Source organism: Anguilla anguilla, chromosome 9 (assembly GCF_013347855.1).
Source record: "Anguilla anguilla isolate fAngAng1 chromosome 9, fAngAng1.pri, whole genome shotgun sequence".
NCBI classification, from domain to species: Eukaryota; Metazoa; Chordata; class Actinopteri; order Anguilliformes; family Anguillidae; genus Anguilla; species Anguilla anguilla.
In genome coordinates this window covers 2,323,750-2,351,314 of record NC_049209.1, presented here as the reverse complement: position 1 = coordinate 2,351,314, position 27,565 = coordinate 2,323,750, and the positions used below count along the sequence as shown (strand labels likewise).

At 42.2% G+C, this 27,565-nt stretch overlaps 1 protein-coding gene and 1 long non-coding RNA gene across 4 annotated transcripts; both read left to right on the top strand.

The window, feature by feature from the left end:
- Positions 1-97: 97 nt before the first annotated feature.
- txndc15 (thioredoxin domain containing 15) lies at positions 98-3,359 on the top strand. Its single transcript, XM_035433901.1, has 5 exons — positions 98-537; positions 837-1,309; positions 1,439-1,602; positions 1,870-2,000; positions 2,188-3,359. Exons 1-5 carry the CDS (start codon positions 450-452, stop codon positions 2,382-2,384), a joined length of 1,053 nt encoding a protein of 350 aa, XP_035289792.1. The 5' UTR covers positions 98-449; the 3' UTR covers positions 2,385-3,359.
- Positions 3,360-12,299: 8,940 nt separating this feature from the next.
- On the top strand, positions 12,300-22,239 carry LOC118235504. 3 transcript variants are annotated; one of them, XR_004766861.1, is made up of 5 exons: positions 12,300-12,519; positions 13,113-13,215; positions 18,613-18,719; positions 20,496-20,612; positions 21,053-22,239. It is a non-coding gene; the product is annotated as an uncharacterized LOC118235504 (long non-coding RNA). The 3 variants fall into 3 exon arrangements; XR_004766863.1 differs by lacking the exon at positions 13,113-13,215; XR_004766862.1 differs by lacking the exon at positions 18,613-18,719.
- Positions 22,240-27,565: the final 5,326 nt, after the last annotated feature.

Genomic DNA, 27,565 nt, shown 5'->3' with positions numbered 1-27,565 from the left:
AAATAAAAAGGCTTTTTACAAATCCATTCGGCGCAAAATCTGCACGACGTCTGCAGGCAGATGACGTGATGGGCGCGGACCAATGGCCAGGCAGTCCTTATTTACATCACGTGATAAGTAGAATTCTGGTGCATTAATGTCTTTTTCATGATCGAAAGAAGATCTAGAATACATTCCGTGAAATATAAGTATATAATTAACATTTTTAATCTTAGAAAAGGGTAAAAACGTTGCCAAACAACGTGAAAAGGAAAACAACCTTTGCCCTGGAAATAGATTATTCCAGTGCCTCACTATTTCAAGCTATGGTGAATGATGTCGTTAGCTAGCATGCTTGGCTAGCGTAGCCTGCTTATCTTAGTGACCTAACAAACATTTCTACCACAGCGGGCTTCAGAATATTCCTTCAGAACCTTAGATGTAAAGGTTCGCTTGCTAGTTGTGCAATTATGGGGTGGTCGTCAAATACAGTAGAATTTATGTGCACTCTGTGTTTGACTGCCTTCGTGATTGAACTGGGCCATGCTTCATCAGCTGGTAAGTTTACCGACTAATGCTACGATTGTGCAGCGAGCTAGCATGAAGTGTTTGCGTTCTTAACTGTAGTTATTGTGACCTACAGTCTGACGCGAGTGAATGTAAAATGTAGCCTGATAAGTACGTTGAAATTTTAATTTCAGCCATTAGTTCTGCTGTTAGCTAGTGTTCAAATACCATTGATCCCAGTGTGGGGAATGAAGGCTGATCACTTTCATGGTTTCCATCTCCGATGTGTGTGTGTGTGTGTGTGGGGCTCGCTAGCTAACATTTTTAAAGAGTGCTTCTGTTTTATACAGATAAAGATGAGACATCGGAATTAAAATTTTATGAAGACCCTTTCTTAATATCCGACATGGAAAACAGTCCTAATTTTGTGGGACTGACAGACGACCCAGAGCCACAGCCGAAGCGGCAGTACAAGACAGCGGAAATCGCAGACGCGGTCATGGGAACAAACGTACCTTCAGATGCCGTCAGCATGGAGTCCCTTATTCCGAAAAATATCAAAGATTTCCAGGCAGACTTTTCTACGCCTTGCGAGGAGGGAGGGAAGTGCGATTCCATTCTGTCGCCGGTGACCGGCGAAGAGACCGCAAATGGCGAGCAGACGGAAGAGATGGAGCCGGTCACTCTGGGGATGGTACACGTTGACATGGCCGCGGACGAGCAGAATTCCACCGAGTCTGCGAAGACGTACAAAGTCAGCTGTGACAAAAGGAACATCACGGGGATCGATAACTTTGCAGTGATGATCCTGAACGCGTCACAGGTACCTTTCCACATCTCTCTGTTGGGGACAGGTTAAAATTTCTACCTGGAGGAGTCGCACGAAATTCATTAATTAGCACAGCGGCTCAGGATGTTATAACTTGTCATCACACTATCTCTCTTCCTACAGGACTTGATGGATTTTTTAAACGCCAACAGCACGGAGTGTTCCTTGGTGTTATTCTATACGACCTGGTGCCAGTTCTCTGCCAATCTTGCTCCACACTTCAACGCCTTGCCGAGGGTCTTTCCCAGCATGCACTTCCTGGCCCTAGATGCTTCCCAGCACAGCAGGTAACATAGCATAACGTGACGTAGCATAGCATAGCATAGAATAACATAACATAATGAACAGGCCATTCAGCCGAACAAATGCTTGCCATTTTCCTACCCGCTACAGGGTACCTAGTGCTCACCGTTTACCTACAATCTGGATATGTATGTGTCTGTTATGCACAAATGCAATAAGTGTATCCAATTTCCCCAGTTACTGGCGTCTGTTAAATGCTTTTACTCGTGCTTCTTTAATTTTTAAACGGGCTCTTCTCTCTTCCCGTTCAGCCTCTCCACTCGTTTTGGGACGGTGGCGGTGCCCAACATCCTCCTGTTTCAGGGGGTGAAGCCCATGGCCCGGTTCAACCAGACGGACAGAACCATGGAGACGCTGACGTCGTTCATCACTAACCAGACCGGTGTGTGCAGTCTCTCTTCTGAGAAATACTGGCGACCATATTGCAGATAAAATAGCTGGATTTTAAAGCCACATTGCTCATTAAAGTGCGAGTGAGGCTGTTTAAAAAAAATAAATAAATAAATAAAAAACTGCCCAGGCCGTTACCCGTCGTGCTGATTGTGAGTCTGACGCGATCCCCCCCTCAGGCTTTGAAGCCAGCGTGGATCAGAACGTGACGGAGGAGGACAGCAGGGGCCCTCTCCTCAGCGTGCCCGTGAGAAGCATCGACTGGCTCCTGGTCTTCTCCGTGTTCTTCATATCCGGCTTCACCATCTACGCCGTGCTGCGCACGGAGAGCATACGGTGGCTCATCCCGGGGCAGGAGCACGACCACCAGGACTGACGGGCTGCTCCTGCCCCCCTGCTGGGGCTTTTGAATCGGGGCGTGTGGAGCTGTCCCGGGGTCTCCTGCAGGTGCTTGTTGTGCTGTTTTCAGGGTCATTTAATTTAGACCAGGGATCATCAACTCTGGCCCTCAAATCCAAATCCAGCCCTGGTTTTCTTTTCTCCCGGGTAATTAGTGGTACTGATTGGCCAGACTGTGTCTTCACACCTGACTCCCAGGCAACGGGAGGGTGGAAATCCAGCAGTTCTCGGCCCTCGAGGACCGTGAGTTGCTGATCCCTGATTTAGACTTTAACAAACTGCATAGGTTTTCATCGCAGTTTGCAGCGGTGGCAGTTTCTGTAGGCCTGGGGTCCACAGTGTTTGCCCTTTAAGACACCAAAGGCGATTGCCTTGGTTAATCTGCCTCGACTAAATAACGATCTTTCGAAGGGAATTATTGGAAAAACGGGTCACATGAGTTACCTTTAAAACTTGACTGATTTCCGAAGATGTATGCAATATAAAATATCAGTGTGGCCATGGAGGCCCGCTTATCGTAGATGTTGGAGTCTCTCTACAGCTCAGCGAGTAGATTAGACACAGGAGGGATTTGCATCTTCTGCTGTGGTGACATGCATGCAGCAAACCCCCATGACTGCGCTTGACTGGCCCTCTTCCAAACGATTCAGATTCTACAACGTACTGTGACTTGGATGTACATTAATCATTATTGACTTGAATTAATTTAAATAAAAGTGTAAAATACAGTTCAGCATAGAGTAACGAAACCCATGCCTCTGTTTTTTAAGTTTATTCTGTTAATTATTTTTTAAAATCTGATTTTGTGCAGCACGGACATTTGTGTGCAGTTTGTTTTGAAATTGGATGTTGCTTGGATGCAGTTTGTGTAGGTTAGGGTAAAATCAATAAGTTGTTCAACCTATTTCTGAAATGTTTGAGGGAAAAAAAATTAAAATTCTGAGCAGCTTTTCTTCTCTGTGTTCCTTTGAATTTCACACAACACAGTGATAACAGTCAGAATGTAACAAATGAGGATTTTTATCATTTAGGGCAAGAAACTGTCTATACCAACACATGCAACAATACAGCAAAGGTGTGTAAGTGTTAAGGAGTCTGTGCAAAGTGATGATTGGATAAAAACATACAGAATGTATCAAATAATATTAAATTGTCAGTTTGCTCTTTGTTCCTACCCACCCCTCCTAGCTTCAAAGACAAAGTTTGACGTTGTTGAAATGACTTCTGGGTAATTGGAGATTGATTTGGATCCTGTACATGATTTTATTTTATTTTTTTGGTGAATGTTGGCATTTCTCTCCATAAAGTAGGTCAAGTTGCCAGTTTTACCCAATTAGCCAAACGAGCAGGTTTCCGCATGCTTCTTTGGAACGTGCAATGACGGGACCTCCCCATTAATTGAACTACCGCTGAGTCGAGACTCGTAATGTTGTGTTATGAAGCCTGCCGGCACATGCGCAGATAGACACCAACACAAATGTGTTGCCTTGAGATGGCAGAAGACTCCCTTTTTCTGCAGCGATTTTTTAAATTTACTTGCCACGGGTGCACTTCTTATTTTGAGTTTATGCCCCCCGGAAGGTCTGTACACGTCCCTGGTAGCCAATGTACTGTCACCCAATTTTCATAGCCTGTTTAGGATGCCAATCAAACAACATGGAAAACAGGTAGACTGCAGATGTTTAAATTATGTTTATCGGTATACTGCACTGTCCGGACGATACGACACTCGGTTGCAGTAAATGCAGATGAAAAACAAAATCTTCCCGCTTATCCAGCATATCTTCAGCAACAAGGCTATGTTGCCTTTAAATATTTCGTTGCGTCATCCTGTATGTATGACGTAAATGTATTTCTTAGCCGACATCTTAGACCTTTCTGTGGTCGGCTGGAGAAAAAAAAAGAATTTGGTGCCACCGTGTGGAATATGAATAGGCCAACATATGTCTCATACGATTGCATTACTGTAGAAGACTGGTCGGTTTTCTCCACGTGATTGTAATAGCGCGTTTTGCCAGTTCATGCGGCCACCTAATTTACATGAACACAAATAAGTGGTTGCAAAGTCGTGTTCCAGGGCAGGTCGCTTTGCAGAACAGGTTCCATGCCGCTTAATACAGTGCCCAACACTTGTGGACAACAGCATCCTACATACTGCTTTTTAAACCGACCGAAACATTAGTATCGTAAATGTTGCGCATTGAACTGTAATTTCACCTGGCATAGGCTATTTACACAGGTTTACATGGTTTACCTCAGCCAATGTTATTTTTGTTAAATTTCCTTATGGCGCAAGTTTAATCAACTTGATGTAGCCTATATTTAACATTGCAGTTTCCTGTGAAGTTCGCTGAAAATTATGACCGTTTAAAACTCCCGGTTTAATGACATGATTAGTGCCGAAATATTAACAACTCGTTTATTTTAATGCCAGCAAGGTTATGTTGAGGCATTTAATTTCATTTAATGGCAGTAAGGTTATGTCGTGGCATATTACCTTTAAGTGAAAAGCTTGCAGTTATTTCTGCAGCCAAATGAAGATGTTTCAACCGCAGCAAAAGAAGTAGCCTGCATAATAGCTAGTCAATTGTTAAGACCTCTGGCGGGAAAATATTGCTAGCCTGTCATGGGAGTCAACTATTGAGTCAGTCAGATGTGAAAGACACGACTATGTAAAACTGCTCTTTGTTGTCACCGCTGATATATTATTGATTAGCCTACGTAGCCTACGACCTGAAAATATCTGGCAACCGTATTTGAAAGTTAAACGGCGACTTCTCAAGGCAACATTTACTCAAGCCAATAGGGGGCGCAAGGAGACAAGACAAGTTCCACGTATTTTGCAATGAAGGCAGTCTGAAGTGATATGAGACACAATCTGGCCTCAGTTAAATTGGCTTAATCTCACCAATTAAACAAGATAACAAACGACTGGTTTTGTGTGTGTTTTTGTTAGTTTAATAGCTGTGTTTTAAAATCAAATTCAACCCAGACTCTGCATGGGAATTTCAGATAATGACTACTGAAAGTTCCTTGACTCATTTGTTTTCCCCTTTAATGACCAGGTGAATCACTGTTGCGGAAAGCGTGATGATTTGCATATGTGTTGCGCTAATTTGAGGCGGTACAACTGTGGTTGATAGGCCAGCTGCGGCTGATGGGTCTCGAACATTAGTTGTAAACGAATGGGACCAGTGAACTCAAATCTTGGAAAGAACCGTTTCAGCGAGTGAACGCTGAAACTGTTCCTTTCTGCGAATTAATTATAAATAAATATATTTAAATATAAATATAATAAATATAAATAAATATAAATATAAATAAATACCAGCATTTTTTTTGGATAAGGAACATGAACTTGTAGGCTACAAATGTCAGAATCCAGTCCCGGAGAGCACCAATTAAATGGCTATGCACCAACGAATTGTTGACGTTGTTTGCTGGCTAAATAGTCCACACTCCTTGACCTCAAGGCCTTCATTGGTTGCTAACTTAAGAGAACCCAAAAATACCTGCAGACACAGTTTGACACCACAGATGAAGGTTGTATGACGCTAAGTAAAAAAATAAATTAATAAATAAACAAACAGTGCATCGTAGGTCTTCATGACCTCATAATCATTCTCCCACGCTACCAAATTTCAAATATGCGACGGCCAATGGAACGGATGGAGATGGAGGACTACCGGCAGCCATTAATATGTGGTTGGAGTTTGTAACTGTCAATCAGACACGCCACCTACCAATAGAGTAAGTCCTACTATTTTAAGCCAACAAGACTAGGCCATGTCCAAATCAGCGCACTTGCCTACTGTTTGGTATAGAAGTTGAACACACGCCAACGGTGTCTGAAGTGTCTACATGGTAAAGTATACCGGTGATATTAGACTTTTAAATAGGTTATATGAAAGGCTAAATAAGGTTTTAAATAGGATATATGAAAAGAGTGTTTCACGGGTTTATTTTTCATTGTTGTCTTCACCATCGATGGATCTACTGCCATTACTTTTTGTACTCTGTGTTCCGTAAACTGCTTAATGCAACTGTGCTGCTGCTGGTCTTGCTCGGTCCCTCTTGCAAAATAAATTTTAATCGCTGTGAGACTAACATGGTTAAATAAAGTAACATAACTGCAAACCATACAATCCATACAGACCTTGAAAATGATCTACGACATCAGTGCTCTGATTAAAGACAGTGACACCTTTTCCACATAAGCGGGCTTACTTCAGAAAAGCTCGTGTTTCACCACAATGTGTTTAATTTTACAGGTAACACCTGTGGTGTCCATCATCCACCCCTATCTCGCACGCTCGCTTGCTCTCTCACATACACACAGACGCGGCTTGTTTCAGCGGCCATCTTTGCGGCTGCCGCTCATTTTTTTTAGCTTCTCGTGACTGCTTGTCAAACTCCTCTGAGGGATGTGTGATTTACCCTGCTTCACGGGGAGTACAGAGACCCTTCAAGTGTTTATCTCCGAGTCCACATTATGGACTTAATGTATAGGCCAGCCTTTGCAAGGCACTTAGCAGCTGAGCAGCGCTGATTTATTTACCGGGGTGGGGGGGTGGGGTCAGGAGACACACTCCCGGCTCTTTTGCTGCTGGAGCGCGGCAGATATTCGTGGGGAAGCCATCGCTCACGTGTGCCCCCGCCCAGTCTCTCTGCTGATTGGTTGCAGGTGTAGTCTGGTCCAGGTTTCTGACCTCTGCGAGTACATGTAGTTGGAAGCATGTACTTAACCTTAATATATATAGTTTGAGACTCTTTGGATTTCAGTATTTCTTAAAATTGGCCTTTCCATTGAAAACAGCTTCTAATAAATAAATAGTATGAGGAGTAATTTTTTAATCCTGCATGAATTTCAATACGAAGTAAACACCTTTTTCTATTTTATAAAAAAAAAAATTTTATTCATTTTTTTTATTATTTTTTTTTAAATAAGAGTCAGCATTTCACTAATTTACCGCCACGTGAAATGCATTTAAAAAGTAACAGAAACATACTGTAGATTGGGCTGAAAGTTAATGCGCCATTGATATGAGCAGGGCTGGAGTTTTGAAAACCTGAGACTCGTGTTTTTACCGGCCCGTGTTTTGGCATTCGTAATTTCTATTTTTCTTCCAGATTTGCAGATGTAAACGGCAAAATCTCAAGGCCACTTAGCGGACATCCGCTAATCCCGCGGTTAGTTATTTTAGCCCCTAACAAACTCTGTTTTACACTTCCACGCGTTTGAAGTCGAGGGCTCGCGCTGACCTCCCGCGTCTCTCCTCTTACCCGCTCTTGTCAAACCAGATTAGCGTGAGAGAGACCAGAGGCGCGCTTGGCAGCAACTGGGGCTTCGATCAGAATGATTTCTTTCACAAACAAATCAAATTGGTTAAAATGTTTCGTCTGCTCCAGAAAAACCACTAACAATCTCATCATTCCCCCCGAAGTTTGATGCTTCTTTGTGTCTCGCGGAGACGGAGATGGAGATGGAGCTCACGTTGTTCCAATTTGACATTCTGGGCATTTTCCCTTCCAATTCTTTCACATGATTTTGTGTGTGTGTGTCTTTTCCTTTGGTGGCTGTTTGTAGGGCTTTTCTAGAGAGGGACTGAGATGAAGAATGACAAGGTGGATGATTTCCATTTGCTGCTTATCTCCAGTGTGATGGGCTCTGAGAAACTAGATCCCCTCTGAGTTTTTAATGAGAGTCACAAATCCCTTCTGCCAGAAGATTCAGTCCCTGCTGGTCCTCTTGGTTACCATTTTACCTACTTCTCTCTGAATTCCTGAAAACTAGGAGTAGGGTTGGGTGAGTGAGGCTGAATTCCATACAGAGAATCAAAATAAAGAATAATCAAGAATGTGCTTTTGGCTGTACCTTTTTAAATAAAAAAATAAATAAAAAATCTATGTATTTGTTGACAAGAACAAATTTGGGAAAGGAGTCGGTGGAAAATCTTTTTTTATGTTATGGTGACCAAACCAGTAGCCATTTATCTGTGGCCGCAGAAGTACACATCCTATTTTGAAACGGCCTGGGTAGTTAGTCTAAATCATTTCCCAGTTGAGAGCAGACATTTTTTAAACAATCTTGAGCATTTAAATACTGTTTTAAAATGGAGTAACCCTTGGCTTCTTTCCATCAACAGGCCCCTTTATGACTATTCCTACATATTTACGTTTCTGACCTCAAACGTGAATTACTGGGGTTGGACAAAATAAAGGAAACACTGAACAATATTTGAATAACGAGTAACTAATAAGGAGTAGGGCTACCCTCCACCTTCAGAACAGCCTCAACCCTTATTGGAATGAGGTGGGATATTCCGTAAAGAAGGAAAGCCTCAAATTCTTTGAGGAATGAAGGAGGTGGAAATATTCTTTACACTCTGTGCTGTATAACTTCCCATAAAGATTCAAGGATGTTTAGATCTGGCGATTGTGGAAGGCCACGAGGGGTGTCTGGCTTCATCCTGGTGTTTATGAAACCACTCTTGAACTGTTCTAGCGGTGTGCTTTGGGGCTTTATCATCTCGTTATACAGGGACATCATGAGGGAGCGGTGTGTGTGTGTGTGTGTGCGCGCAGCGTAGAGTGCTCCCGGTCTTGTAAACCGGCTTCACGTTCTGTGGCCATAATATGACCACGCAGCAGAGCGATCTTCGAACCCGATGACTCCCAGGAGATGGCTGCCCAAACCATTACAAAGCCACTGCCATGCTTCACAGCTGGCAGCAGACATTGTGGGCAGAAGGGTTCCTATGGCTTTCTCCAGCTGTAAGCCTGTGCAGATGTAGGAAAAAGAGTCACAAGATGACTCATCTGACCATAGCACTGTTTTCATTGCTCAGCCGTCCAGGTTTTTGTGCTCTTTACAACAGGTTATGCATCTTTGTACATCAGCATCTTTGTGCATTAGCCTGGGATGCAGGAAAGTTTAGGAATGGGAGTTCTGCTTATGCTCAGAATGCACGGTTTTTGCTGAGACTTGGTAACAGAGGTGTTGATTCAGTTCCGTGATGATTTTTGAGGCCTTAGTTTCAGGTTTTTAGCAAGTGAATGTCTGTCCCAGGTGGAGCGTGTCTTGTGATCACTGTCCCTCCTTGGCAGTGCAGCTTGCTCATGCTTGGCATATGACGTCACATGTTATATAACGTGAAATTTCCTTAGCTGATGAATCCATCAGAGTTTCATCATCCACAGCAAAACATGTAACGTGCAAATCTCAACTAAATGCGATGCAGTTCATGTACCAGTGGTGAGCAAATATTCTGTGCTCTGTTGTATTTTCAGTTATTTACTGCCTCATACATGACAGGGAAGGGAACATTAACTTAATCACACTCATACTAAAATAGAACACTGGATGTGACAACCTCACATCCAGACCTCACCTTTTACTTTAACGGTCGCCGTGCTTGTTTGCACACAGTATATGTCCAAAAGTCCACAAAAGTTTTTAAAAAAATGTAAGCTGGTATGAAAGGGTTAAGCAAAACGCCTGGTTGTTACGGGGAAGCCTGGTTGCAGTGGACCTTTGCACGCTGTGTCTTAGACCCATTAGGTTTTCAACCCTAAACGAAATCTTTGGGGCTTCATGGAATTCCCCCAAGTGCAATTTTTCAAGTTGATCTCCTTTTTTCTTTATCCCAAAAGGGGCTCCTTTGGCCAAATCTCTCTCTGAAGCCCCCACGTCTTGTTATTGGACTTGTTCGGCACAGTGTTAAGTGCGCTCCTGTACAAACACGCGGAGCCCCCTCGAGACGGCAAGCTTCTCCCGCGGTTTTCCAGAATCACTGGAAGCTAATGGGCACAGCGGCCTCAAATCCGCCAACCTGAAAATAGGGCTCTCACTGGGAACTATTAGCTCTCTTCATTGATCTCATTTTTTCCCCGTCTCCAGACAGCAACTTTAGCGAATCTGTAAGGTGCGGCCCAGAAATGGGATGGTTCAGTAATACAGTTAACAGTTGCGGTACGGCGGGATTAAGGGACTTCACTGTCTGTTGATGAGTCACAGGCTAATTTAGAGAGCCTTGATCCCAAAAGCCTTTTTGAAAAATAGCCCTCGATGACTGATCACATTCTGTTACTGCCATGTACAGCGCATGGCGGATAATTATTTATTTATGGTTGTATTTATGTATTCATTTTAGCAAGGAACCAAATTACAGAGCCTGGTGGCAGGTTTTGTGGCGCCATATCTGAATCACGCACGAGGCCACCGGTGTTGGAGGTTTTGGTCTTTTGGTTTCTGCGCCTCCCATTTCCGTGAGGTATAACATTTTGGTGCCGATGGATGCTGGCTGATTATCGCGAGGGAGGGGAACTGTGGACGAATCTGCACATACTTAGCCCTGGCAGAGAGACCCCGCTCGCTTAAGCTCCGTCCTGCGCGGTGGAAACCGATCTGTAAATAATAGGCACATGTGTTTGAAACTAGGGACGCATTTCAGCTCCACCGCAATGGGGAGTGCCACTGTGATGTCAAACGTCTCGTCCAGTGTTTTATGACAATCATATGGTAATAACCCAAAATGCCCTTAAAGAGGCTCGCAGGGAAACGCGTGCTTGGCCCCCATCAGGTGTTTCTGGTTATTTGAGATGCGTGCCTGCGCAATGTTACATCGAACTGATCGCCCCTGACGGGGATGTGAGTTATTGTGGCTGGAGTATGTTCTATACAGCAGCGCAGCGGTAAACAAAAACCTGAAGAGAAGACATCCTTGACCCTCACTGACTCCTCCTTGGTTGAAACGTAAGGTTTTCTTAATTGTTCCCGCTTGCGGAGTAGAGAACCTCCGTGGGAGCCGACCGTTTGAAAACACTCAACGTCTCCATACTCTCTGCCGCCTCGATAACACGCGCTGGACAAAGTGTCCCCGAGCGAGCAACCCATCACAAACCCGCTTCAAACTCCCCGACTGAGCCCTTATTTTAAAGATGTCAGGAAAGTTTAGGGCATATATTTCATGGAAAGCTTTCTGTTCTTTTCAGAGGAAGGAAGGCATCCCATGGGAACATCCCGGAAGTCGGTAACCGATGCAAATATAACATTACATCATTTAATTATTTATTTACAGGGCAGATTGTCCGGTTCAGGAAAACATACATAGCTTAAGTAAAAAAATAAAAAAAAACATTTATCCATTTAATCTACACAGGGACGTGATAGTATAAGAACGATAAGGATTTAAAGACGCAGGCCTGTGCATCAACAAACTACAGCGGGGCTTTTCTGATTTTTCCTCAAAGTGTGGAAAAGTTGCTTCTTTTAAAGAGGTATCGGACAGAAAATGTTTTGACAACAATTTACATCGCTAGCTATTTAATAATCGCTATAATGCTAAATGAAAGTTGAGAAAAAGCAGACCCCGAGGTAAATTGGCGACAGGCTAGGGTTGCAGGAATATGGCAATTATTTAAATTGATCAGGAGATGGTTTCCTTGATAACCAATTAGATCGTCACTGATCGTGTTACATCATGTGGGAGAAAAAAAAGCCTATAAATTGCTTAGAACGTACTAAAGGCTAAACATAATTTCCTCTCCGAGTAATTCTGTTTGATAATGACAGAAGGTGGATGGAACTACAGATATGGTTGCAAAGATGGCTTATAAACAATGGTGTTTCAGTTGATTTAATTAGCCGAGGAAGCATTTAGAGGCTCAATTGAGATTGCAGTGGGAAATTGCTCTGAAATGGCCAGCCCTGATTTTTCACATTGGGTGCCGTGCGCGAAGGATTTCAGCCTTTCTTTGTAGATAATTAGAATGACCACAATCACTCCCTGGATGGCCACTGATTGGAGCGCACACATGCCACGAGAAATATGAAAAGTGGCGTTCCTTTCAAAGACCAACGGCTGCTCCTGCTCCGCGTAATACTGAGAATTTGTGCTGTTTTGAAATGAGTTGGCATCCTCCTGGCAGTAAGCCATCTTATTTGTAAAGGTTTAATTAACCCCCATCCCCCTCTTTCAGCCCCATCTCTACCACAGTTTCTGAGAAACTGCGTGTTTTGATTTTTAAAAAATATTTAGGCATTTTTCTCTGGCTGCTTTGTAAGCGCACGATGGACTTGTTTGTGGAAAAGGCCGTGCGTTTATAACAAGGTAATAACTCGCCAATTCATCTGCTGCCATAGATCACTGAGGATATTTTTGTGTAGTCTTTATAAATACCGAATATCATCACAAAATAAAATATAAATGAAGTATTGCTTGAGCAGTAGATCTAGTCACATTTTTTGCGCACACTGAATTTGTCCAATAGTCCGTTCTGACGGCACAGTCTGTCTTGACTTACTTTTTGTTGCCAAAGCAGCAAAATTTATGGGAAAAAAGGAGAACATCGAAAGCTTAATCCCCAAAATTTCCAAAAAACTTACTACGCTGAACTTTATCTTTCTTTCAGCAGTAGTAGACATGGCAAAGAGGGCCTCTTATTATCTCGCGGTATCTGGGTTTAGCCACCGAGTTACCGCGCGGCCGCTGAAGCAAGCTGGAAGAAATTCCCTCATTAATCCCTTCTTTATTAAGCAGCTGTGAAACAGGACTCATTCTTGGCCTCCTTTTTCTTGCTTTCTTTCTTTCTTTCTTTCTGCTGTTTTTCCCCAAAGGGGTGAAAACATGGCCCGAATAATTTCCGCTCATTCGCAGGTGTTGTTGTTTTTCGGAAATAATCCCCCCCCCTCTTTTTCTCGTAGAGGGTAAACATTTGCTACACGCTACTGCGGGGAGCAGACCGCCAGCCTAATTGTGGCATCCAGCCCTTTCTGATAAGGCTTTAAACTCAAGAGTGATTGTCAGGTTAGTTGACCATACTCATTTGAGTCTTGCAGTTATGACACATTTACTGTTCTTAAGCGTGACTATTAACCTTTTCTGTAACCTCAATGAAAGTACTTTAACCCTTTGAAGAATAGGTTTTTTTCCCTTCAAAATTCAAGAGTCAGTGTTCTAGAACTCCACTGCTTTCAGTAACCAGTCGTGATTGTCAGCATTAGAATGTTAAAAACATTCTAATCGCATGTTTGTGATCATGCGGCTTAAAGGGTAAATTAATTTTGTAAGTATCACTTGATGATTATTTACTCGGATAAATCCAATTAATTACCCCATTTACCTTGAAGAGCCCTGTAGAACCCTTTGAAGTATCCCAAGGGGTGCTTGTACCTCTAGCTGCACACTGGCTGATGGAGAGGGTTGTCACAACATGATATTTACTTACAAAGAAACACCATGAACTGTGCCAGTCTGTGTTCTTACCCCTTACCTCAGATGTTATAATTGTAGTGTAAATGTTACAGTATTTTGTATAACATTATCACTGTAACGCTAAAGTGATGTTTGTGAATCATCATAAATTTTCTGTGCTTCCCTATTCTAGTCGGCCTTGAAGATTAGTTTGTGCTCAAGCACACATTTTTCATACTTTTTCTGCGCTGACATGTGGGGAAAAAGGGTTTCTTGCATCTTTACTTGTCTCAAAGTAATGTCAACCCCTCAGTACTTGGTAGACGATCGGGGATCGCTCTGGATAAGAGATCAGTAATACAGTAGAAAACGTAGAAGTGAAGAGGGCCACTGGTCCACATGCCGACATGACTGTGCTGATGCCTGAGCCTCTTCGGGAGCTTAAGCGTCCATTTTATTGGTGTTATTTCTGAAGGATTTCAGGGTTATCCGGCGCTGCCACGTCCACGACATGGTGAGCATTTGATTTAGCCACGGGTAGAAACTGAACGTGATTGAATATGCAGCATTATGCTCCCGTTAGCTCCAGTGTCATAGTGCGCTTTACTGGTTGCATCAGCAGCTGTGCAAATGTTTTTTTGTTTTTGTTTTTTTAATTGTGAAATTTGAGTTTTTTATAAAAATTGATGTCAATCCTGAAAATCAGGGGAATTATGTCGGTGCTTACATAATTTATATATTTTTTAAGCTGATCGTTTTTAAATAGCTCATTTTAATCACTATTTTCTGTTGCATTATACTGACAAGTTTAGTTTGACCAAGGCATTTAATTATTTTTTAAACAGTCTGCAAAACGGATATTCTACAAATCATGCTATTTTTATATTGAGAAAATATTTTGTGCCGAAATAGCCTCCTGTTTCTCTGTTGACCTTTACAGAATTTCTCAGTTAAGGCACAAAAATGTTCAGCATTCTACCCAATCAACTGTTAACTAACTGATACTCTTTGTTTCTTACCAAGGAAAATATCAGTTATTTTACGTTATGTAGCCTAAATGGATGCATTTCGTTATCATCAAAATTTGCTCACGATGTCCATAAATTAGCGTAATAATACCCTGCACATGTAAGAGAGCCTAGACTTGAAAGGTTACATTGGCAGTCAAATCACCTCTGAGTATATAACAAAATCAACTGCAATTAACAGTGTTAAGGCAATTGTTTATTGATCTGCAGGCACTAGCACAAGACAAAACATTATTTGCAAGTCCCTGTGTATGATGGTGCAGAACTGGATGATAGGATCACTCTGTGACTGCAGCAGTTCACAATGTCCTGAGCCCTGAAGCCTTGTCATATTTTTCAGTTGAGATTATCTCTTAGATAAGATGCACTTGACCCAACTGCAGCCCTGTGGATTCGTAATCAGTGGCGTCACTGGGTTTGGTGACACACGATGCGGTCGACCGTTGGTGTCACCCGATGTTGTCGACGGGTGGGAAGGGTGATGAGAAGTGCTGTTAGAAGTTGTCGACGGCGGGTACGACGACGACAAAGCGCTTCTCGTCGCATTCATGTCGCTAATTAATCAACCGGCAGCAAACTGCATCGGAGAAATTCGCTGTTTCAACCCGTCGCTACACAAAACTCTGCACAAAAAATTGATTGCCAGTAATTTCGGTGCCACCCCCCTCTGATGGTGTCACCCGGTGCGGTCCGCACCCCCCTAGTGACGCCTCTGTTGGTAATTAAAACGGGTGACTATTTTCACCTTTAAGCACGGTTGTTCTTTCCACTAAGAATGGAAGCAAATAAAAATGTCCATTACGGATCAACGTGCGGGGGTGCATCGCCTGTATATTTCCATATGAAACGTTCATCGACACAAATACACGGAGAGGGGCTTTGTTGTTTGCAACTGTTGGGCTCACGAATCAGATGGTACTATCAAAGCTTTGTGGGAACTTGTGGGGACCAAACCGAAAGGCTTATTTGCATACATTATGGAAGGTGTACTACTGCTGTCAACTACTGCTGCTACCGCTAAGATCTATTTAATACGAGGTTTTATTTGTTCCAGTAGGCCTGCACTGTTTTGATGGTTTATTAATACTTAACCAAAAAACCTGATTATGACGCTCTCTCTGTCTCTCTCTTTCGCTCTCTCGCTGTCTGTATATCTGTGTCTCTCGTGCGCGCGCGCGCGCGCACACACACACACACACACACACACTCGCACACACACACACACAAAATAAAGTACTTCTCCAATTCCAGTTCAGAGATCTGTACTATGAAGCGATATCAAGTTATCTTCCCTTTACCAAAGCTGAATGAACAGAGGAACCTTCTGACCTACAGAGTCTATTTTTACACCTTGAGTGTGTGAAATTTTGAGTGCTGAACATTAATCAAATGTGTAAGAGAGGCCAGCTGTTTCTGTTGCCTTGTAAAAATCTTACATGAGGGCCATGCTGATTATGAGTGTCTTTGCGAGAGAAAGAAATTGCATTTATTTTATAGTTAATGTAGGCCTATAATATGAGCTCCTGTTTCTACCACAGTTGCCGTAAAAATCAATGTACTAATCATACTTTTGAAGAAAAATAATACCTGAGAAAAATATAGGAATTTTTTTGTAAGGATCCTACTGACATAAATACAATACCTACAAGTACATTTACTGTATTAGAAACAAATGTATTTCTCAAGACTCTATTAAAATACATTTTTGGGGATTTTAAAATATTAAGTGATAAAATGTGATAAACCTGACACTTATTAGAATAATTAGTACAGGTGGATTTCAGAATTTATTTTGTACCAGATTTCAGATGACTTTGTTATGACAGCGTCTAAATAAATATATACTGAAACAAACAGAAAAAATACAGAAGACTTTATAAAAAAAAAGTTGTGAAAAGTTCACATTCTTGTTCATTTTATCTGTTCAGGCCACTATTTCAGAATGGCAGACCAGAGGAAGCAGTCTTTTTACCCTTTCTTACATTTCTCTGCCCTCAGTTTAATCTGTGCACTTCTGTTTCTCATTAAACGAAAGGGGAACATCAAGCCTAATGTATAGAAATGTTTTATATCAAAATTAATTAGTGGGAATGTTAAATATGCCTGTGTTCAGACGTGTGATTTTTTAGTTAAAGTGGGGCTCACAGAGCTTGGAGGTTGGTATCGATGGTGGTGTTCCACTGTAGTTGGCTACTCCCAAGTGTACAAACAGGGTCCTCTTTGAATGTATTCCAAAAATAGCTGTGTTGTGGTTATAAAAGTACAGTACTTTAATTAATATTAGTAAATAAATGCATCCCTTTACCTTAAACCTGCCTGTCAGTCCGTAGTATTTATAGTGAAGCTACAGTGTTAACAGGCAATGCTAGCAAACCTTCCTGCGCTGCACTGAAAGCTGCCCCCCCCACCCCCACCCCCCCCCCCCCCCCCCCCAAATTCAGACTGTGTGTTCACGCCTATACAGCTGTCAGGTGGGATGTCATTTCGCGCTGCTCAGTCTTGGCCCGGCTCGAGCCTCTTCAGTCGTGAGAAGGCTCCCTCTGCCAGTGGTCGGGTGAAGGGGGAAAAATGGCCGCTCGCGTTTGCTTACTCTGCAGAGTTTTTCCTGCGGGCTGCACGTTTATACGAGCTGACATTTCACACTCAGCCCAGCTGGAGCCACGCTGGAATGCTACTGCTAACGACAGCCTTTTTTTGCTAAGGTGTTTTTGGGGGCCCTAAGCAGAAAATTGTATTTTTTTCATTTTTTAAGGAGGGGGAGGGGGGAGGGGTTGTGTTGTGACTGTGGACCGGCTGGTGGGGGAGATTTCGATTGCAGACGGTATGGTGGTGGTGATGGGGGGCGGGGGCGGGGGCGGGGGGGGGGGGGGGGGGGCGGTGTGATTGTGGACCAGACAGTGGGGGAGATTGCACTATAAAGTGTGCTGCAGGACAGCTCAATGGTAATTGGTGTAGAGAAGCACTGATGAGTAGGAGTGGATGTGTTCCTATGGGGCACTTATAGCACTATCTCTGCCTCCCTGCTCAATTAAAGGACGGCCTTCCCTTGTAGGGTGAGGTCAAAGGTCACGGTCAGCTACGTTAGTTAAATTACATAGTTCAACAAGCATTTATAGGCTGTAGGGCAGAGTCTATGCTTGTGACACCTTCACCGAATGACCAGGTGTAGCCCCACAAGAATAGTTCGGGGGTTTGGAGTGATGGTCTGCCGGGCTGCCTTGTGCTGTTTCTCCTTATTTACTTATTTAATTACTATTGTAATTATATATATATATATATATATATATATATATATTATTTTCTGTTAAAAAAAAAAAAAAAATTTAAGGCCTTGATGCCATCACTGTGAATTAGTAAAAGTTTGGGGAATCTAAAATGTGGATTTTAAAAATTCCATTGAAGATGGTAATGTACTTTAAAAAAAACAATACAATGAAAAATAAGAAAATGAATAAATCTTTTGTCAGAAGTCCTATTTAAACATTACTATTTCAAAACCTAAGATAATTAAGAAAAAAATATTTCTCACTTTGCACTCCTCTGTTCTGGTTAATTGTTCAGTCCTTCATAAATTCTAACATTTATAGGTTTATCTTAACCTGTATATTTAATAAATATGTTTATGGTGATTGGATTTTATTCATGTGGTAAGATGCCTGGTTAAATCTGGTGAAGTGTTAAGAGTGGCACTTTTACATGCAAATGCACGCAGTCCTTTTAACTAATAACTGCCTCTTCTGAACAAAACAAACTATTCTAAGAAACTCCAATGCTGCAGAAAATTGTTCCTTTCACGTGTGGAAGAAATTAGTCAATGATGCCAATTGGCAAGAAGATCAGTTTCATAACAAGATATAAGTGCAAATGCACGAGTTGCCTCTGGACTCATTATAGTTCATGTATAGCAACTGCCAGTCTCCCCTCTAATGGAGAATAATTCCTCCTGTAATCGTCAGTAATTATTTACTTCCTTGCGTTGCAGTACGTGAGCCTGTTTGCACTCGTTGGTTTTTTTCGTTGGGATTTTTCTCTGAATGAGGCGTCTGCGGAACTGCCTGCGCAAGAGCCAGTGGTTGGAACGGGTGTTGGGTAAGGGCACAGGCCCAGCATTGTTAAGCACAGTTTCGTAAACATTGGGGGTGGGCTCACGGGCGTAAGGTTTCATTTAAACTTTGGTGGGAAGAAACACTTCTGGACCACCTGGTCTTGCGTCGTCGAACTTCACGAGTTTCACAAGCGCACTAGCGATTAATTCATGTGACGGTATCGAGGGTGACGTATCTCCCTGTCTCCACCCAAACCTCTGTGTGTGTAGGTGGACTGTCTCACACAGTCTCCAAGAGGTTCCTGTTGAGTTTCCTTTTTGTAATGCTTCTGTGAATCTAACCAGGAAAGATACCACTGAACCTTGAATGCTACACGGTAAAATATCCAGGGTTAATTTCACTCTAACAGAGTACATATGAGTCAAATAGGGCCCACATGTACTTTGTAAGAGTGTATTTAACAAGTGAACACTTTGCTGTGCAGAGACCCTGAAAGCAGGAAAGATTTTTGACAGCACATTCTTAGATCTTTAGTTCTGACAGTACGCCTACAGCTATATTTAACCCGCCTGAAATCCAAATGCACTTTTACAACACATTACATCCATTCAGCACTCCACGTGTAAACCTACCTTGATTTGGGCTGGAGCCTGTCCCCCCCAGCCCAATATCCACTGAATTGCATGGACCCTGAGAACTGCAACCCTCTAGGTTTTTTTAAAAGACAGCTTTGAGATGATAATTTCTGGTGAATTCTAAGGGGAAAAATACTTCAGGCTGCTGATCAGTATATCTCAACCGCAACATGAAATATTTATTATATGAAATTATTTTTCTCATCATGCTATATTATGGGGGGAGGGAGGAGGGATCTGTCCTGTTTTGTAATAGTGGGGGGGGGGTTGTAACATCATATTCCCCCATACATTACATAAATTACACGCGTGCCACTATCAGATATAATATTTAACTGGACCAAAAGCTAGCGTAGCAGAAAGATACATTTATGGTGGTGTTATGAAATAAAGAATCGATGTTTTCCTTCACCCACCGTTACTCGCGCCTCCCTAAACGTCGGCCGCAAAGAAAGGCCTTTTTGTTATATGCGGCGTTACCATGACGATCTTTTCAAAATGGTGGAAACCTGCACTGAAATGCACCGATAACTCTATAATAGCTGCTCGTATTTGCGCAGGCCGGTGTGCCGGTGTAAGAAGTCTTTATACTCCTGTGACTTATCATGTGAGTACAAGTCCGGTTCTAGATACCTGTTTTTGCTATCATTGAAAGGCCACCCACGCGGCGTGGTTGTGTCCCAGATCTGGCGTTCGCTGCCTCAGAACTTCGCGTGGAATCACTCATCAAACGCGCGTTTGAGCTTGAGACCGTAACGCATGTCGTGGAATAATGTTCCTTTAGCCAAATCTAGAATCTGCCACAGATATCATGGTCTAAAGATGCATTAAACCAGTCGGTGCTCCATAATCTGAAGATACACAGCTGAGCTGGAAACATGCTCAAGCTGAATAGGGAGCTTGGGCTGGTGTGAATTATGAAAGCAATCTGAAGTACCTCATCCATAAAAGTTATGATGTAGTTAATGAAATTTACACACAACCTTATTAATTATTGTCGAATGGCACTCCGATGCAAGCTACATGTAGCCTGCTCTGCACCCGTTTAACTAGGGCTAAACAAATATTAGCCTACGGGCCCTGTTATCAGTCCATTTCCATGTTCTTTCTGTTTTTAACCTACCTTAATCACAGACAGGCTTAAGTAACATGGTGTTTTTTTTTTTTTTTTTTTAATTCACCAGTGCATTCACTACTGCCCTGTATCAGAAGCTGGCTTGGAAAGGCAGAGTCAATATAGTACAGAGTGGAACTACAGATACAAAGTGCCATTCAGGCATTCTGTTACCTGTGCTTCACAGGTGAGAGTTAAACTTCACGATACGAAGCAGAACATGACAGTTCATGCACAATTTCTGAAAATCTGATGACAGCAGCATCCTGTGTAGAAATATTGCCTGGCATAGAGAACATGGAGGCCAGGGGTGTAGCCTATCATTGAATTCATCTCTACCAGATTTGTCTCGAGAGTTTTTTTTAATTCTCTGATATGTGGATGTGAAGCTGTTTTGTCAAACTGAAGTTCAAAGTTCAGCGCACTTCTGGAAGTCGCTCTAGATAAGAGCGTCTGCCAAATGATGTAAAATGTAAATACAACTCCTCCACTGTTTTTACTTTTTCTGGGCAGATACTTCAGTGTATACTCTAGAGTGATCAGTTAGCTTTTAAGGGCTCTTTGTAATGACGCCTGTGGGGAAAGTGCTTCTGATGTTGTGTTGACGCAAAGCCTCGCTCCTTCCAGCTGACCTGCCGCGACGTGGACCTCTGGGTTTATCAGGAGCAGTGGCCAGACTCTCTCCCGCTCCATCCAGATGTGGCCCTTTTTCGATAGTCGGACGCAGCCGATGCCCGTGACGATGTGGCTGGTAACCGGGCCTGTCATTCATTCACCCCACAGAACCCCCGGCATCGCATATCGCTGCACAGCCACCACATCTCACCCACATGCAGAACCAGAGAATTTATAACATGGCCCTTTCTCTCTCTTCAGACATCTTAATGTTAAAATGTTAATTCTCTGAAACGTTGATGTCTGCACTCTTTGGTCAAATGTCAAAACGAAAGGGAAAGGACTGTGTGAGCGGGAGGCATAATTAACGTCCCTCGGGGAGCTGGTATCTCAAGAATTATTACAGATTGATTTAAACATTTTTCAAGGCGACGCTGCTCTCCTTAGCCGAGCGGTAGGAAGGCCGGCCCCAGTCATTTGATCCCTGTGAATGATGATAGCGCGAAGGTCTGAGCCGTGTTCCTCGCTCGAAGGCCAGGGCCTAACTGCTTTGTCGGTTGCTAACGAGAGCGGAGCTACTGCTTTGGAATAGCCCTGAAAACCAAAATAGCACAGTTCCCTTGTAAAAAAAAAAAAAAAAAAAAAAAAGAAGTGCTTTGAACCACGTTGGTCATGTTATGGGGTGTGCTACCATACTAGACATATGATGTTTCTCAACAAAAATACACAGATGCACCCTTATGCCCCTCTGCTTAATGCTTCAGCACTTTAATATATCATTATTTCAAACAGCACTTTGAAAAATGTAAAAATTTCAATTTAAATACTCTTATGCACTTACCATACCTATAGCAAGTTGCAGTTTAAATTTGCCATTTAAAATGACCTAAAACATATAAAAGCTTAGACAGCCTGAAACCTTTGTGGATTCTTAAAGTTACAAGATATAATTTAACACAACAGCTTCTTTTTTTTTTTGCGAGGTTGAATTTTGCAATCTGTTGCACCAAACTTCACTCCCAGATGTTTGGTGCAACAGACAGCGCATTCACTGGGCCTGTAGATGGCGCCAAATACAATGTGACTCTTATTTTGTTTTATATGCAGAATGTTATATTTTTATCTGATAGGAGACAAAAGACAACAATGTTTGTTGGGGCTGTGAGTCTTCTTTCTAATAAATTTAAAAAATCTCTTGAGTTCATGGCCCACATCTGATGGGCTTCACAATGAGTCTATAGAAACAGATTAAGACCACATTTACACAGAAAACTCAGAAACATCCCCCAAAACAAAAGCATAAATGATTTTTAGGATTTAGACTTTTAGTGTGCCATTAGGCCTCAAATCGAAGAGTCCATATAAGAAGTAACACGTACAATTTATTGATTTTGAGAACTAAATAATTGATATAGTTTAAATAAGTGGCAAATGCATAATGTACATTTGTAGATCAGTCATAGAGCAGCGCTTTTATCATTTCTGAACTAAACAAAAAAAGCCAACATAATTTTATAAATCTATAAATGAGCAAATTTGGATATTTCGTAGCTGGTGGGACAGTTGCAGTAGATCTTGTATCCGAATTAATCATGGAGAGTCTCAATACTAGAATGCCCTTCACCTCAGTGACAGTCTTGAAGATATCGTAAATGAGAGGGCAAAGCATTAGGGTGGAGTCTTTAGGGCACATTCCACTGACATCCATATAAAGGGTTAATCATTGTCCTTTACTGACCAGCTGGCTGTTCCAATGTTTGGTGACTGGAGAGGAACTCGGTATCATTTTCAGTGAAGTCCAGATTTTTCCTTAATATTTTTTAAAATGTGTTTTAGAATGTAAGCACAGCAACCCGAGCTTTGATATTAATATAAATTATTACAAAATTCTTAGTGATTTCAGATAGACAGAATGACTTTACTTATCTTAGACTTTCTCTAAAACTTCTACAGTTTGACGTTCAGAGTAATTGTGGACACAACTGCATTTGTCCATCTTTCATTCAGATTCGCATGTCTGAGGCTCAGAGTGTACTACGTCAGTATGCTAGCGTGATAATTCTTGGTCTTATGTTCTACAAATTCTTAAAAGCAACAAAAACAGATGAGTTCTCAAAAATATTCATCACATTATTGTCCGATTGTTTGGTAATTGCAGTGCGTGTGCGATGATAGTTTGAGGGGGATGGGTGAGAATGCACGGACTGTAATTGCAGGGAGTTTTGAAAATGCAACAGTCTGCACTAAGTTAATCTCTGGAAACAGCCAGAATGTTCTCACCATCCACAGCATTCCGTGGAGGGATTGCTGCAGTTTCATTTCTTCTCTGACTGAATGTTTAAATGAAAACAATCTCTTTCCCTAAACACACACACACACGAGCACACAAGCGTGTGCACACACACACACGCAGACATACGCACACAGGCGCACACACGCACATACACAAGTACGCATGCATGCACACACACACAAACACACACCCACAGGCACACACCACACACATACACACACACACACACACGCTCATACACATGCATGCATGCAGAAATGCGCAGATATAAAGTATTGGTTAAAAAAGCATGTTTTTCCACGAAATCAGACATGCCTTGTAATTGCAGTTTCTGCAGATTATGGTAATTATCTGAGTGTCAAACAGATCCAAGCAGTTATTTATGACAGGTTTTGCACCCTGTTTCCCTCCAGTCTACTGATAAAAGCCTATATTTTTATTCATATAGCCATGCCTTATACAAGTATAGGCCAGGCAAGATTTTATATCTGCCTTACTGGTAATGTGCAGCGTAGATGGTTGTGATGCGTAGCAGTTTATATAATAAAGCACAGTTCAATCATTAAATTATTGGTTACCGTGATGTGAACCATCATTTACTGTACGTGAGGTCTTGAAAGACTTGTGTGAATAGTCACTGTACATGGTGGCAAAACATAAAACAGAAATAGAGAGAAAAAGGTATTTATTATTGACACCTGTGGCACCTGGCAGTGCTGATATCTGTCACAGGTAGTGGGGGACAGACGTACCTGGGGGGTTGTGCTGTTGTGATCAGGTCACAGGTAGTGGGGGACAGGCGTACCTGGGGGGTTGTGCTGTTGTGATCAGGTCACAGGTAGTGGGGGACAGACGTACCTGGGGGGTTGTGCTGTTGTGATCAGGTCACAGGTAGTGGGGGACAGACATACCTGGGGGGTTGTGCTGTTGTGATCAGGTCACAGGTAGTGGGGGACAGACATACCTGGGGGGTTGTGCTGTTGTGATCAGGCCACAGGTAGTGGGGGACAGACGTACCTGGGGGGTTGTGCTGTTGTGATCAGGTCACAGGTAGTGGGGGACAGACATACCTGGGGGGTTGTGCTGTTGTGATCAGGTCACAGGTAGTGGGGGACAGACATACCTGGGGGGTTGTGCTGTTGTGATCAGGTCACAGGTAGTGGGGGACAGACATACCTGGGGGGTTGTGCTGTTGTGATCAGGCCACAGGTAGTGGGGGACAGACGTACCTGGGGGGTTGTGCTGTTGTGATCAGGTCACAGGTAGTGGGGGACAGACATACCTGGGGGGTTGTGCTGTTGTGATCAGGTCACAGGTAGTGGGGGACAGACGTACCTGGGGGGTTGTGCTGCTGAGCTCAGTGACTGGCAGGTTTTCAGGTTCTCGTCCGGCTGCTTTGTGCCAGGGAGGTTGATTCTCAGCATTATCACCACTCTTAGGAGGAGTCACTGTAGATATTTGACTTGATTTGTTTTGGCGACATCAAGATATGCAAAAATAATAATAAAATTAGTGTTAAAGAAAACCCTGATGTAATATATTTCACTATGACACCGCACGTCATAGCTTTTTTGGCTCAGAATTGATGCCGAGCATTTTACTGTGTGGATTTAAAAAAAAGATATCTAAATAATTGCACTGTAGCTATTTGTTTGAGTCTCCAAGCATAGTTTTCACTTTGCAGTTACATTCTCCACAATTTTACATGAGTTATTTTTTTATTATTTTAGTGCCGGGGGATGGGGGTTAGGGGGGCGGCATTAACTTCTCAAATTATCTTTTCAAATATGTGCACATGAACAAGTAAAAAAAAATAAAAATAAATAAAAACCTTCAGATGACATTCTGAATGAAAAGAGATCCAACATGTAATTCCAGGGAGAAGGACTGATTTATAGCATGCCCATCAATATTTATTATCCCTGTCATTTTTATTGGAATTCTTCTCGATTCGATAGTAAAATCAATAATGTCCATTGATAGAAGCTCATTAAGATAACAGTATCGCACTGTATCTGACAGGCAGTCTGTTTCTGAGCCACTCAGTAGGCGATATTATTTGTCCTGTGTTTATGACGTGCCACAGCTGCATAAATTAATGATGCCTTTTCTACCATAAATATTTATGATAACAAACGGCGCGCATTTATACGTGTCTCATTCTGCTGAAAGGAGAAAAGTGGGTTGCTGGGAAATTCAACTTGAGATTTCTCTTGAAACGCGTTATATTTGATCACTACTATTATTATTTACACTAACTTGTTGGGACGTATTGGCTTTATAAGTCACCGTCGTAAGAAAAATAGGATCCAACCCGGATTTGCCGGCGCTGAGTGATAGACCTGTGTTTTCCTTGTGCACTTAGTTCAATTCAAATTCGAGCGCAGAGACTCATGGGAAGAAAGCCTTTTTTACTTCAGGTCATTTTCAGAGTCCGTCTAAGTTGTATGCAGTGTATGGTTTGTGATTATTCTTTAGGTAGCAATTTATTGATAAAAGGTATATAGACACACACACACCCACACACACACATTCACGCGCGCGCGCGCACACACACGCACACTGTAAAATGTTCAGTATCAATTCAATTCTTAAGAGAGTTTACATGAGTCGCTGTGGTCGCGTAAGATTTGATTTAAATTTCACATTGGACATTTCACTATATATATGTATATATATTTCACATCAGTCAGTATATACTGACTGATGTGAAAATTTGTCAATATTTGTAAATATTTTAATAGACCATTTATACACTTGATTTCATTTGACACAATGAAAACGCTTTAAGATTTCCTGGTGGCTGCCAAATGCATACAATTGCAGTATGGATTGTTCACAATATATCAATCATTATATTTACCATCGCATATTACTGGGTGTAAAGGTCAAACAAAGCTGACAAAAGACATGGTTTGGTGTAGACAGTTGTGTTAATATTGCTCAATTGTGTCAATAACACAGATATGGGAAAAGCTGGTATGGTGCTGTGGAGCGATACCGCATTGATTATGCAGTCAGTGGTGTCTGAGAGAGCGTGACACGGGCTGAAAGGTCACGAGAGCACCTTATAAAGCCGATACCTTAAATCTTAAATCCATTTACATAGTTACGAAAAGGATATTAATGCCATCATATATTACTTGGCTTGTTTTTGTGTGTCATGTGGAATATTTTAAATGGGATAGGCCTACCTCAAAGACGACTCCATAGCAATTGCAAAACCGTACCGGGTTTATGGCTTCATTCCGCGTCGAGACTGTTTTCCTGAATCGTTTCTGCTGTGGAAGATGTTGGGATGTTTCCTAAATCTGAATGTTTCTGGGGCATATTGACGCGTGCGTATTTACGCATTGTATGTGCGTATATTTTGTGCAGGTGACTGCATATTCACTGTCGAATCTCGAATTAAAAAGGAAAAAAAAAAACATTTAAATGACTTATGTAGTCCTAAATAGGCCTAGTTCAATAATCTCAGACTAACGCGTCACTGTATGTACGGTTATGGTTGGATGCAATTTGTTTTATAGTGACTAAAACTCCAGCAAACTAGACATTTCAACATATCACGGGTGGTTAGTGGACAAAGATTCATTCGGCTACTGTGCCTGTAATCTATGGTTTGGCCCAGGCGAAACCACAGGAGCTCGCGGCAGAATGCTGCTGCGCGCGGTGTGTTGTAACTACCCGCAAAAACGTGTCACAGACCATGTCGTTGATGTCGCCGAGAAGCGAATTTGAAGGCAGCGCGTAAAATACTGCACTTATCTGCGATTCTGCTTAGAAACGTGGGCGAGACTGTATGTTGACTTCTATTGCTAAATCTGGATACCACGGTGGTCGGCACGACTGTAGCCTATATTTGTGATTTAGATTTTGGCTTGTTTGAAAAACAAACACTGGCCTATAACCTACTTCCCAGGCGCAACCTAATGTAGGCTAGTTCCATAACAGAATTGTATTCGATTTTAGAAATTACGTAATTGCTTCCTTAAACTGAGAAATAAGATGATTTAATGCCACTCTTTTTCATTTCCACCAGAGTACCTGTAGTTATTATTAGCTAGCGCCTGTGTCCAGTTCAGCAGTTTGTGCATTGTTGGCTTCGGACTCATTTACACAAGCTGCAACATACACCTTAAAATTTGAAAGGGACGAAAATATCTTGTAACTTTAGACATATCCCATTTGTTATTCTTTTCTAGTCCAGTTCCAACACGTGGTTCTCCCTG